The sequence below is a fragment of the Eurosta solidaginis genome, chromosome 2 (genome assembly GCF_040869045.1).
Source record: "Eurosta solidaginis isolate ZX-2024a chromosome 2, ASM4086904v1, whole genome shotgun sequence".
Lineage (NCBI taxonomy): Eukaryota > Metazoa > Arthropoda > Insecta > Diptera > Tephritidae > Eurosta > Eurosta solidaginis.
The window spans coordinates 300,604,867-300,618,793 of record NC_090320.1 but is presented as its reverse complement, the minus strand read 5'-3'; the positions used below and the strand labels follow the sequence as shown (position 1 = coordinate 300,618,793).

The window sequence follows — 13,927 nt, the reverse complement described above, 5'->3', positions numbered from 1 at the left end:
TATGTATATTTAGATTTTATGCAAATATGAATTTCTGAAATATATAAATATATTTGCGATTTTATACTTGCACACTGGTGAATTATGCGATTCGGTTCGATGGACCAAAAAATGTTGCGGCGTTTTACCTGTTGCGGGTGATACGATCTTCAGTTGCTTTTGCGGTTGTTACCTCTACGATTAGGCGGTGTTATCCAATGAATAGACTAACGCGATCAAATGCTTGTGATTTGTACTATTTAATTCAACTTTAATTAATGTACAAAAGATTGGAATTTAGTTAGTTTAATTGCGGCGGCACTAGTGGACTGTATAGCAGAAGGTATAAAAAAGCAATAATAAAAGAAATAGGGATAACACAAACGTCAAACACACAAGCTTGATGTGATTGAACGTTAACCCGTGCACGACTAACATATTATAGTTTATGATTTTAAGATATGCAAATTCGAACACAACAATAATGCTAGCAGCTTGCGTTTTGCTAAACTTACATTTCTTTGCCAACTCTCGTACACTTAGTTTTTCTTTCTTATGAATTTCAATGACATTAACTTTGTCTTTAATACTCAACACTACTTTAGGCATTGCGATTCACGTACGTACACACACAAGAAAATACTAACTACGTGTATGCAATAGGTACTGTATTCAAAACAGGTTCTTCGTATTTAGGGGATTCCCTACATCCATGCACGTATTAGTGAATAAGCAACAGCTGTACGAATATGGTAAAGAGTAAATGAAAAAAAAGTGTTGTAAGCTGTCCGGTTATGGGAAATTAAAAAGCTCTTTGGGGTAAAAAGCAAGTGTCCGCGTCCTGTTATGGGAGGGTTGTTCGCTCAAAGGGAAAAACTTAAAAAATGCTTAATGATTTAAAAAAAAAAATTTATTGAAAAAATTGTCCGTTTATGAGAGGTGTCCGTTAGGACAGAGTACACTGTACTGTATATGTTTGTGTGTATGTGTGAATGTATGCAATGCTTTCCACATATATTTTTTATAAGCAGTTGTGGGGTGGTTTATAGATTGTGGATATATGAATTTTCCATTTGTGGTCTTTTAAAACTTATGGGATTTTCGATAGTAACGGTCACGACACTTGTAAGCAAATCTTTTATTATTTTAAATAAAACTGTCAGAATAATTATCTTATAACTTTAAACGAGCAATTCTTGTATATTTGTATAGCCGAACGATCTCGGGAACGGCTCAAACCGATTTAAATGAAATTTGGCACAGAGATAATGTATCACCTTCTAAGACTTTATACCTAGGTGTAGCCGCTCAGAATTTTTCACAAGGTTGCCACCTATTCGAAATTAAAAAAAAATACCTTACTTAGATGTGCCGATATGGGTATCAAACGAAAGGTATTTAACTCCGTATTACAATAGGGACATTTTTGAGTAGGGTTGCCATTTAGGGTTGGGGTAGTTAGACGAAATATTACTCTACTTACTCATATCATATTAAAGCTTTAAAGGAGAACATTAAAGATAAAAATCTTCGTAAAAATCTTATACATGATTCGACTTAATTTTCTTAATTTCTCACACGCTAATAAAATTGAAATGCCATATCAAGGCACCGTGGCAAATTTTAGCAAAATATATCTAAATGCATATTTTTGGCAAATATGAAATGAATAATTGCAATTTCTCACAGATTACTATTAGAAAGATTTTTCACCATAGCAAAAAGATATCTCACCATGGTAATTTGCTACCGTTGAATGCTGGAGGCATATGTTCAATTTGAAAACATCTAACCATTTAACTACTTACCAACAGATGGCGCTTAGGGAAGCAAGTTGACATTTAATTAAACTAACTGATAGTTGTCATAACTGATACCTAGTTGTCATTCGTGAAATTTACAAGTTTTTGGAATGAAATAAAATTGTGAGACTTTAACTTGAAATTAATAATTCGGCGCATGAAGATACTCGACCTAAACAACTAAGTTCTCGATTTCACTGATTGTCATAACAATCCCTTATACTATAGGCTGGAATTACCCATTTCAAATTTCTCATGCCAGTTCATTTTGCGGTTAGTGTTTGATATGTTTTTGAAATCTATTTTTAAGGAAATCAAATATTGGTAAGTAAAAATATATAATATAAAAAAATAAATAAATGTAAGGCGCGATAACCTCCGAAGAGATCTAAGGCCGAGCTTCTCTTCCAATTTGCGTCGTGCTCCTCTTGATTTTCCCTACAAATTGGCCGGACGGGACCTACATGTTTCATGCCGACTCCGAACGGCATCTGCAAGGCAGATGAGTATTCACTGAGAGCTTTTCATGGCAGAAATACATCCGTAGCGCTTGCCAAACACTGCCGAGGGGCGACCCCGCTTAGAAAAATTTTCTTCTAATTTAAAAACTTTATTTCTAAAATTTTGATATTGCTTTGCCCGGGGCGTGAACCCAGGGCATACGGTGTGGTAGGCGGAGCACGCTACCATCACACCACGGTGGCCATATAATATATGTACATAAAAAAAAGTAGAGTTTGCTTAATGATGACATGTAGAACAAAGTATGTTATGCGGCATACTCGAAGATTGCCGACCAAAGCTCGGTCGCCCAGGTACTTAGATTATTATACGCACAGAATACTGCAAGACGGAAGAAATATAGTCATGGATATTGCAAATAAAAAAAAAACAATTGGTAGAGTAGAAGAAACGTCCAAGAACAGTGTTACCGTCGCGACAGTATAAAATTGATAAATTGTGGTAAACTGACTTTCTTACCATTACTACTTACTTACTTAATTGGCGCTTAACCGTCTAAACGGTTATGGCCGTCCAACAAGGCGCGCCAGTCACTCCTTTGCTCCGGCAACCGGCGCCAATTGGTAACACCAAGGGAGCTTAAATCGTTTTCCACCTGGTCCTTTCAACGGAGTGGGGCCGCCCTCTACCTCTGCTTCCATAGGCGGATTCCGATAGAAACACTTTCTTGGCCGGAGTATCATCTTTCATTCGCATAACATGGCCTAGCCAGCGCAGCCGCTGCGTTTTAATTCGCTGGACTATGTGGATGTCTGCGTATAGCTCGTACAGCTCATCATTAAATTTTCTTCGGTACTCGCCATCGCCAACGCGTACAGGTCCATAAATCTTTCGAAGAACTTTTCTCTCGAACACTCCCAAAGCCGCTTCATCTGCTGTTGTCATGGTCCATGCTTCTGCCCCATATAGCAGGACGGGCACGATAAGTGACTTGTAGAGTATGATTTTCGTTCGCCGAGAGAGGTCTTTACTTTTCAATTGCCTTCCGAGTCCAAAGTAGCATTTATTGGCAAGATTGATTCTTCGCTGGATTTCAGTGCTGATTTTGTTGTTAGTGTTGATGCTGGTTCCCAAATAAAGGAAGTCTTTTACTATTTCGAAATTATGGCTGCCAGCAGTAAGGTGGTTGCCAAGGCGCATATGCGCTGACTCTTTGCTCGATGACAGCAGGTACTTCGTTTTGTCCTCATTCACCATCAACCCCATCTTTACCGCTTATTTTTCCAGTTTGGAGTAAGCAGAACTAACGGCGCGGATGTTTAGGCCGATTATATCACTATCATCAGCATAGGTCAGTAATTGCACGCTTTTATAGAATATTGTTCCAGTGCGGTTAAGTTCTGCAGCTAGTATAATTTTCTCCAGCATCAAGTTAAAGAAGTCGTACCATACACTGTAAAAATTTCCCACTAAACGCACTATAACCGTCTTACCATATGTAAATTATATATAATAATATAGTGTTAAAGAAGGCGGGCAAGACCATTGAAGAAAGAACAAGCAGGCATATGTACAGTGGAACAAATTGGGGATGTGAAAGCATTGGGAACTGCAGAATAAAACAAGTAAAGGTGTTTAAATTCGGGTGTAACCGAACATTATACCCTCAGCGTGAGCTTCAATTGTACATTTCATTTCAGATAAATTACTTTTCTACATAACACGTGGCACCGCCCGTTTAAAAGAAAAATGTCTCCCCATTTCCTCTTGCAGTAAAATTTGATAAGTGAAATATCATTGATTCAAAACAATTTTTTGGTAAGTTATAGCTTATTATTCTACTGTACGACCCTTTTAAACTTGTTTTATATCTAAGTTGCCGTGGTTTTTAACCGATCCCGTCCATCTTTACTAGAAATATTTTCTGCTATAAGGAAAATATGTGTACCCAATTTTGTTTGTTTTGTTTTGTTATTATAGAAAATTGCTTAGTCACAAAAGGTACGGTGCCACGCCCATTTCTTAAAATTTGCACTTTTTCTTATTTACTGTTATAAATCCACTTGGGGAATGAAATACCATTGATATAAAGCTCTTTTTTGCAAAGATATAGCTTATTTTATTCGTCCACGACCCTTTAAAAAATCTTTTGTATAAAAGTGGGCGTGGTCCTTAACCGATTTCGTTAATTTTTTTCAAAGCATTCCTCATAGTAAAGGCAACATCTTTTGTTGCGATAGGTTTAACGATTTTTGATTTATGATTAATAATATTTGTAAAATTCATTTTATCACATGTGGGCCCATTTTAAACATTTTTTTTTTTCAAATTTTTATCAAGTCTCAATATCAGTCCACACGTCAAATTTCAACATTCTAGGTGTATTATTTACTAAATAATCAGGTTTTTGTGTTTTCAAAAATTTTATATATAAAAAAAGTGGGCGTGGTTATCATCCGATTTCGCTCATTTTCAACACCAATCTATTCTGGGTCCAGATAAGCCCGTACACTAAATTTGGTGAAGATATCTCAATATTTACTCAAGTTATCGTGTTAACGGACAGACGGACGGACATGGCTCAATCAAATTTTTTTTTTCGATACTGATGATTTTGATATATGGAAGTCTATATCTATCTCGATTCCTTTATACATGTACAACCAAGCGGTATCCAATCAAAGTTAATATACTCTGTGTGCAAAGCACGCTTAGTATAAAAAACCGATGATCCTAAGTGCATTTATTGCGATGCCATCGTGAACGATACTCGCCTTCTTTAAATTTTCGCGATGGAATCCGAACCTCGAATTCGAATTCTCGGGCAATATGTGTGCGAAATCACTCTCGATAATGTTACAACAAAATTGCTGAGCGGCCCAGAAGATTGACAACAAATCAAGGACTCCATAAAAACTACACCCAGTGCTAAAAATCATGTCCTGGATGCAGTGACAAAAGAAGGTTAAAGAAATAAAACGCCAACCTTGAAGTACTGCAAAGGCAGCCCTGGGGTGATCCGACGCTTCTAAACATGGATGCTTTTCAGACAACGGGCACACTTTTCACTTCGGGGGCGCCAAATATGAGGCATTAGGAATTTTTCAAAAAAAAAATTATAAAGACACTCCTATTATTCGGACCCTGTTTTTATACTCAGCTGAGCAGAGCTCACAAAGAAAAAAGAAATTCATTTAGCCATGTCCGTCCGTCTGTAAACACGATAACTTGAGTAAATTTTGAGGTATCTTGATGAAATTTGGTGTGTAAGTTCCTGGGCGCTCATCTCAGATCGCTATTTAAAACGCACGAAATCGGACTACAACCACGCCCACTTTTTCGATATCGAAAACTTCGAAAAACAGAAAAAGTGCGATAATTCATTACCAAAGACGGTTAAAGCGATGAAACTTGGTAGGTGCGTTGACCTTATGACGCAAAATAGAAAATTAGAAAAATTTTGGACAATGGGCGTGGCACCGCCCACTTTTAAAAGAAGGTAATTTAAAAGTTTTGCAAGCTGTAATTTGGCAGTCGTTGAAGGTATCATGATGAAATTTGTTAGGCACGTTACTCCTATTACTATATTTGTGCTAAATAAAAATTAGCGAAATCGGATGACGAACACGCCCACTTTAAAAAAAATTTTTTTTAAGTCAAATTTTAACAAAAAATTTAATATCTTTACAGTATAAAAGTAAATTATGTCAACATTCGACTCCAGTAATGATATGGTGCAACAAAATACAAAGATTACAGAAAATTTCAAAATGGGCGTAACTCCGCCCTTTTTCATTTAATTCGTCTAGAATACTTTTAATGCCATAAGTCGAACAAAAATTTACCAATTCTTGTGAAATTTGGTAGGGACATAGATTCTATGACGATAGCTGTTTTCTGTGAAAATGGGCGAAATCGGTTGAAGCCACGCCCAGTTTTTATACACAGTCGACCGTCTGTCCTTCCGCTGGGCCGCTAACACGATAACTTGCGCAAAAAACCATATATCTTAACTAAACTTAGTACTTATCTGAAGTCACTTTATCTTGGTATAAAATATGGCCGAAATCCGACTATGACCACGCCCACTTTTCGAAAATTACGAAAAATGAAAAAAATGCCATAATTCTGTACCAAATATGAAAAATGAGATGAAACATGGTAATTGATTGGTTTATTGACGTGAAATATAACTTTAGGAAAAACTTTGTAAAATGGGTGTGACACCTACCATATCAAGTAGAAGAAAATAAAAAAGTTCTGCAGGGAGAAATCAAAAGCCCTTGGAATCTTGGCGGGAATACTGTTCGTGGTATGACATATATAAATATATTAGCGGTACCCGACAGAAGATGTTCTGGGTCACCCTGGTCCACATTTTGGCCCACTTCGTTTTAAATAATCATTAACACCTTTCATTTGATACACATGTCATACAAACACATTCCAGGGTTACCCTAGGTTCATTTTGCTAAATGGTGATTTTCCCTTATTTTGTTTCCAAAGCTCTCAGCTGAGTATGTAATGTTCGGTTACACCCGAACTTAGCCTTACTTACTTGTTATTATAAACATCTTGTCTAGCAATAAGGACAGTTAATTTTCATGCGTTGACTCCTGTTTTTCTAACGTTAGGGTGACTTTAACATGGAAAAAAAGTATATCAGTATTAGCTCACCTGCATTAAGTACTGTCTCAGCTATTCGCCTCGCTTCTTTTCGTTCTTTAGAGTAACAAATCTGTATTTTTTCGAAACTTTAGTAAGGGTAAGATCAAGCAAGTATTGCAGGATTGATATGAAATATTCCACCTTTGATTTCGAATTTTGACTCTAAGGACGAAAAACTAGATTATTTTTTGCTTTAATTATTGACATAAAGAAACACATGCAAGTCTTGTCACCACCCTATTGTACGCCCGGGCATATGGATTTGTTTGTATTCATCTTAACATTTGGCTTCAAAACTTTTGTGTACTTATTAGACATATTGGCGCATAGTCATAGTCAAAATAAAATAGGTTTTAAATTTGGGGTCAGCTGTTTTGACAGATAGCTCATAGAAAGCTCAAGAAAAGCTGCAACTAAATTTAAAACATATTTTATGTTGACTATGACTATGCGCCATTGTATTCAAGCTATTATATGCAGAGTAGGTATCCATTGCTTATTCTATTATTATATATTAAATTCTGTAATTCATCCTTCTGCCGTGATAACTGGCGCGCTGCTTTTTTCTGCAGCCGTTGTCGTCGTTTTCGTTTCCTCTTTATTCAATAGGACATCCGGTTTTTTGTTAGGCAACAAATGTTTTAAAGGTTCCAATATTTTGGATGCATCAAAATAAGTGATCCTTTCCTGCTCCAACATCAACAAATTTATACCCAAATGATTGGTAAGCGTTTGCTGTGGAAATATGGCATGTATACAACGTTGCATGTAGGGTATTAGATCATAAGCTAAGCAAGAACATAATTTCACGAAAGTTTCACGCTCAGCGCTAGTGAACGCTTGTTGTTCTTGTCTATAGAACGCCAACACTTTGGTGGCAACTAGTTCCAATGATGACTGTAGCGCATGCGTTACATCATTTGCCAAAGCGATTGGTGCACAAAGGCGTAGGCCATTCAACGCATTCAAATAACCATTGCATAGAGAAGCGAGTGGTTGGAAATCGAGTAAGGTTTCTGGTGGTCCATAGGATTCTTGTTCCTGTGATGTTGCGTCGGAATTGACCGACGTGTACACTTTATGACTGTGCATATGCAAAGTAGCTTTATTTATAAGCGTATAGCGTTCGAGTTCCGTTGTAAAGCTTTGATTTACGGTTGAAATGGATTTTTCGAAATTTTTCCGTATTACCCGCAGGAAAATGGGCACCATGATTGCACGAAAATCAGCACCAACACGACTGAATGATAGACCAAAGTACATACATTGTCCGAGTGCGGTGTCAATTGAGCTAACGCCACGTTCTAAATCTGATTCCAACGTCTGCAGGAAATCATTGATCTGAAAAAGAAATTGTAATTAGTGTTCGAAGTTAGTATTTGAAATATTTATAGTATAAGAATACGAAATGGCTATTCATCCGAAAAATGTTTTAATTTTCTTTCGAAATAAAGAAAAAGTAGTATCTATACTATATACAGAAATAAACACAATAACTTAATCTAAGGAATAAGATGTTAGCTACTTAGCTTATACATCATTTTCGGATTCAGTTTTGATCTCATAGTTTTTACATTTTAAATCTGACTTTGATTTATAATTTTACCTGCTGCTGCAGGTTATTTTGCGTCTACTTGAGAAATTCCGGTCCGGATTCAATTTCGATTTAGTTCTGGTGTGGGTTTCAATCCGGCTTTGGTTTACTTTCGATATCCTCTAACGGGAGCCCAAGGAAACTGCAGTTTCAACAGGGCTGGCCAAAGAGATATGGGTGTTATAGGCATTCACATTGAAATTGAAAAGATGGTCGGTGTCATGTGGGGACACATTACGAGCGGGACATACATGGAGTATAAGTAAGAATTTGACCTATTGCAAGTTTACGGTATTTATCATTGACAACGGGTTCATTGGTTGTTGTTGTTGTTGTAGCAGTGCTTCACCCCACTCAATAGGCGCGACCGATCAGAAATTGTCATCAATATCCTCTAACGGGAGTCCAAGGAAACTTGCTGTTTCAACAGGGGTGGACCATAATGAAAGGGGTGTTAGAGGGGTTGGTTCCACATTACAATTAAAGAGATGGTTGGTGTCATGTGGGGACACATTGCAAGCGGGGCATACATTTTGTATGTCGGGGTTGATTCTGGATAGGTAAAAGTTTAGCCTGTTACGGTATCCAGAACGAAGTTGAGCTAGTTGGACTCGCGTTTCCCTGGGGAGTATGCGTTCCTCTTCCGCAAGATTTGGGTACAGTTCTTTGAGTACTGGATTCACCGGGAAATTCCTGGCATAAAGGTCCGACGCCTGTTTGTGGAGTTCACTGAGGACCTGTTTGTGTTTTTTTGCTTCGTACGGCTGAGGTCTCAGGTGCCGTATTTCCTCATAATGCTTACGGAGATGACTCCTTAAGTCCCTAGGCGGTGTAGGCTCATCAATCAGATATCTGTTGGGATGCCCAGGTTTCTGGGTATTAAACAGGAACTGTTTGGTTAGCATCTCATTTCTCTCCCTGATGGGGAGTATCCTCGCCTCATTATGTAGATGGTCTTCTGGGGACATAAGGAGACAGCCCGTGGCAGTTCTGAGAGCAGTATTTTGGCAGGCCTGTAGCTTCTTCCAGTGAGTAGTTTTTAGGCTTGGCGACCATATAGGGGACGCGTAGCATGCAATCGGCTGGCCAATTGCTTTGAATGTGGTAATGAACGTTTCTTTGTCTTTTCCCCAAGTACTGCCAGCAAGGGATTTGAGGATTTTATTACGGCTCTGTATTTTCGGTACAATTGGGGCTGCATGCTCACCAAAATGTAGTCTTTTCGTAGTATAGGATAGTCGGTAGCGTAATGCCATCGTATATGTCAACTATTGGTGACCTTTGTCACGTCCATGTTGTAAATAAGGTTGCCGTATATTTGGCCGGCGACAGTGCCAAATTTCGCGAAGAAAAAAAAACTGGAAAGACTAGGTAGACAGTGGTTTATTTTACGTCAAAGCCTATCAATGAGAGGACCGGGACATGTTGCCATTATTGTGCAGTAATTAGCATAGGACACAATGGTTGTTGTTGTTGTAGCGATAAGAAAGCCTTGAGGAGTATAACACTTAATTAAGTAAATAAAAATCATTAAATTAACACTTGGCGCGTATTGACATTTTCATTCGTTTTAACGAATATTCTGAACCATGGAAGGCCTCCCAATACATGCCCTCATTGACTTTATCTGTTTCACCACCCAAATACTTTCCAAAGATGTTAGCTTCCATGCAGCTCTTAAACCAACCAGCACTATTATATTGTTCACTGCAACTACCCTGCAATTTAGCATCGTTATCACGATCTATCGCACTAAATTGTTGTCCCTCATGATACATAAACGAATCACCGGCTGTACCATGATAAATGCCCAATATACCCATTTTATAGGCGGACTGTTCATTGAAAATGCTAAAATCACTATAATGTGCATATTTGTGAACACCCTCATGGTCCTCCATATCAATGCGTAACTCAAAGAAACCATTAAACGTGAGTTCGTGTAAATGTTGTAACCCCAAAAAGAATTCACTATTTTCACCAATACTACCAAAACCTTGCTTATACATATCCCAGGTGCGATTGTGAAAAGCGACAGAGCCATCCAAACGTTGTAGTACTACGATCCAACGCTCAGCATCACAGAGCACTGGAAAAGTGAAAGTATTATCGATGTTGATGGTCCTTTGCTGGATTCAGATCCGGTACGTTCCGGTAACAAACACCATTAAGGCACCAGCCCGACCATCTCGGGAACGATTTAGTCTGACCACATAAAACCTTAAATCCATACCGCCCTCCCACCCCCTAGATCCATGAGTAACTTAGGGTCGCCAGAGCCTCGGCTGTTAAAGAAACAGGATTCCTCACGGGTAGGTGAAGTCGACAATTGGGTTGGAGAAGCTATATTTTGCGCTGGCAACACCTTGAAAGGGTTGCGCAACATAACCCCTTAAATCTATTTATTATTTTAGTGGCCTTACGACAATCATACCTGCCGCGGGTATCCCCTAACCCGCTGGGGTAAGGGAATTTCGATACATAAAAATACAACAAAAGTGGGGATAGGACACCACCCTGTGGCACCTGTAATTCTTCTGGGTTTGTTTTAACCTGGGGGTTTTATTTGGTGTCGTTCTGGTCAATGTCTGGAATTGATTCCGGTTTTGTTCTGCTTTAATTCCCGTTTCGGTCGGCGTTTAGTTACAGTTTCTGTGCGGGTTCGATCCAATTTCCGTTCCAGATGGTTCCGGTTTCAAACTGGTTTTCCTTTCTGGTTGGATTCCGATCCCGGTTTCAGATTCGGAACCAACTTAGGTTCAGTTTCGGTCCCACTTCAGCTTATATATTGGGATCCGTATTCGTTGTCGGTTTTCCCGCATTCAGTAGCGATTTGGTTTCGAATGGGTTGGTTTGTTTTTCAGTTTCGGGTTAAGTTACTTTCGGTTTTGCATTCGTCAAGATCAAATTTGAGGTTCGTTTCGATTCGGCTGACTCTATATAACGTACATATTATTGTGTGACTATGATTGTCTGGATTTAATAAATTTAGACCAAGGGCATATTTTTAACTTTCACTGTAAAAATAACTATTTGCCCCCATTTCATTTAGTTGCGTTGCCCATTGCTTCGGAATACTGCCCATTGCTTCGGAGTACGCTCTAAGCATATTAATGTTTTTACTATCCAAACATAATGTCTATTCAATATTCTTTAGATATTGCTATGGACACCTTTCTTAAGTAATAAGAGCCATTTCGCTATTTACCTTCCGATGTAGCCAAGCTTGAAATAACCGCTCACCCTCACAGGTCACGCCTTGTAAGGGCTTGACAACTGGAGCAGCAGCTTGCTCCTCTTCGGGAAATATTGCGCGATATTGTGTTATAATATTAAATAGATTGACGCGTGACACTTCTATAGTCTTATTTAAATGTTGCTGAGCTGAAACGGATAGCACAATTGAAGTTGCGGAATCACCCTATAAGCCAGCACACTTACCATCTTCTTTAGGTATTGCCTTCAGCGCACCAGTAAGCCAAGCATCACGCGCTTGTAAAAACTTCAATTTTAATTCATTATTACCAAATGCCTGCATGCGACGCAAATAACCAACGATTTGCAAAGACTTTGGTAGTTGAAGGTCGGTACGTAATTGAGCTACCAACTGCACTAACATAGTGTGCCACAATGCCTCAACTGAATGAACGATACTCTACAAAAATAATTTGGTTATTAGAATATACTTCTAATCTACTTTGCATATTTAGCTCATACTTTTATAATTAATATATCACCATGATTGTGCCCTAACTTTTGCACATAACTCGCTAATTCGAGCGCTTCCTCATAACGTCCCTCGCGTATGCAGCGCTCCATCAGCTGTGGCAGTTCAAGTATTTCCAACAATTGTGCATTCTTTTTTAATGTGATTGAATTAATGCGTCGACTTTCATTTATGTCTTCTGCTTTCACTAGAAAACCTTCACATTCGGCGGTGAACAGCGGCAATTTACCCAGCAAATTGCCCACCTGCTCTTCGGCATTTTGAAATTCACTGAATATTGAACGTGAATTCTCTGCGGTGTGTATGAATGTTTTATAATTGGAAATAGCCAATTCCTGTGTCTGCTCTATGATGCGTTTGGTTTCGTCAACTAAGCGCGTCTGTTCTTTCTTCAGCTGCTCAACTTTGTAGGTGCCCAAGTTGGCCAAATAACTATGAAGTTCCGGATTTTCACGCAAGTTTTCTGTGGAAGAAGCAAATGAGTAATCGATATATATTAAACTTTTTCAATATACTAACCTGGCAATCCCTCAGGAAATATCAGCTTAAGCAAGCGCTCGCTTTCAATGTCCATTTCCATAATTTTCTGCATTGTAAAACCTTATAAAATATAATTAAAATTTGTTTATGAATTTGCCAGGAGAAAATTTGTTTGCGCAAATGTCATAGTCGAGTTGGCGGAATCTCAACAGCTGACTCTCGACCTGTCACGAATGTTTGTCAAAACAGAAAGCCAAATGTCAGATTTATTAATGCGGCAGTTACCCACGAACGTACGTAGAAAAAACGTGTCAGCTGACACGACCTATCTTATGAGTGTGCAATGTAAACGAAAACTCACCGACGTGCAACGCCCGTACGTACGTAGCCCGGAACGTAGAAATCAAAACAATTTTGATTTTTTCCGTAAGAACGTGTCAGCTGATCGCTCTCTCACTAGACAGAGTTACCTAGTAAACTTTTGTGCGCTAATTTTTGACCGTTTCCAATTTTATACAAAAACGCCTAATTAAAGTTTGAAAAATTGTGGAAATAATTCCAAATAATTATGTAAAAGTGCTGATTATAAATATTTAATCTATTTATACTTATTTAATATGTATTCCGGCCTTTTACAATATCAAAAATTAAATTGGAAAAAGTTGATGTTTCCATAAGCATACATGCAAAATGGTCAATGGCAACAGTGCTTATCTGTAAACAAGACACACACAAATATGTTATGTACATGTACACAGACGCATACATTGATTCCTACGGGCTTGAAAGTTCGGTCAAACGTGCTTCGTACGACAAACGTCCTTACGTACGGCACACGTCGGTGGGTAACTGTCGCATAAACAGAGCTCTTGTATTTCAAAGAAATTTCAATTTCTTTGTGTATTTACCATTGTTTACTATATAGATTGGCAGCTTAAATTGAGGTTATGTTGCGAAGGCAGTGAAATAGGCAGTCGAATGCATGATAATTATTGTACCATGGTCGAATGACATATAATGAAGGAACGCTGTTCCGAGTTTTTTCAAAGTTAAAAAAAAAAATGATAAAAACAATTTTTGTTGTTATATCGGCCTACTGATTTTAAGATCGCGGGTTCGAATCGAGCTCAATTGGCACGAACCAGAATAGAAGTAGGATAAATGAAGACAAACAAAAAACCGCTGTGGTGGCTGAATGGTTATAGCAGCGGAGCC

At 38.3% G+C, this 13,927-nt stretch overlaps 2 protein-coding genes across 2 annotated transcripts; both read right to left on the bottom strand.

Moving 5' to 3' along the window:
• Positions 1–7,135: 7,135 nt before the first annotated feature.
• Positions 7,136–12,936, bottom strand: Cog8 (conserved oligomeric Golgi complex subunit 8). Its single transcript, XM_067768779.1, has 5 exons — positions 12,752–12,936; positions 12,223–12,695; positions 11,947–12,160; positions 11,714–11,889; positions 7,136–8,252 (listed from the first exon to the last, which is right to left on the bottom strand). Exons 1-5 carry the CDS (start codon positions 12,822–12,824, stop codon positions 7,440–7,442), a joined length of 1,749 nt encoding a protein of 582 aa, XP_067624880.1. The 5' UTR covers positions 12,825–12,936; the 3' UTR covers positions 7,136–7,439.
• On the bottom strand, positions 10,013–10,602 carry LOC137241314 (microfibril-associated glycoprotein 4-like). Its single transcript, XM_067768780.1, has one exon. The coding sequence runs from the start codon at positions 10,512–10,514 to the stop codon at positions 10,041–10,043; it is 474 nt and encodes a 157-aa protein (XP_067624881.1). The 5' UTR covers positions 10,515–10,602; the 3' UTR covers positions 10,013–10,040.
• Positions 12,937–13,927: the final 991 nt, after the last annotated feature.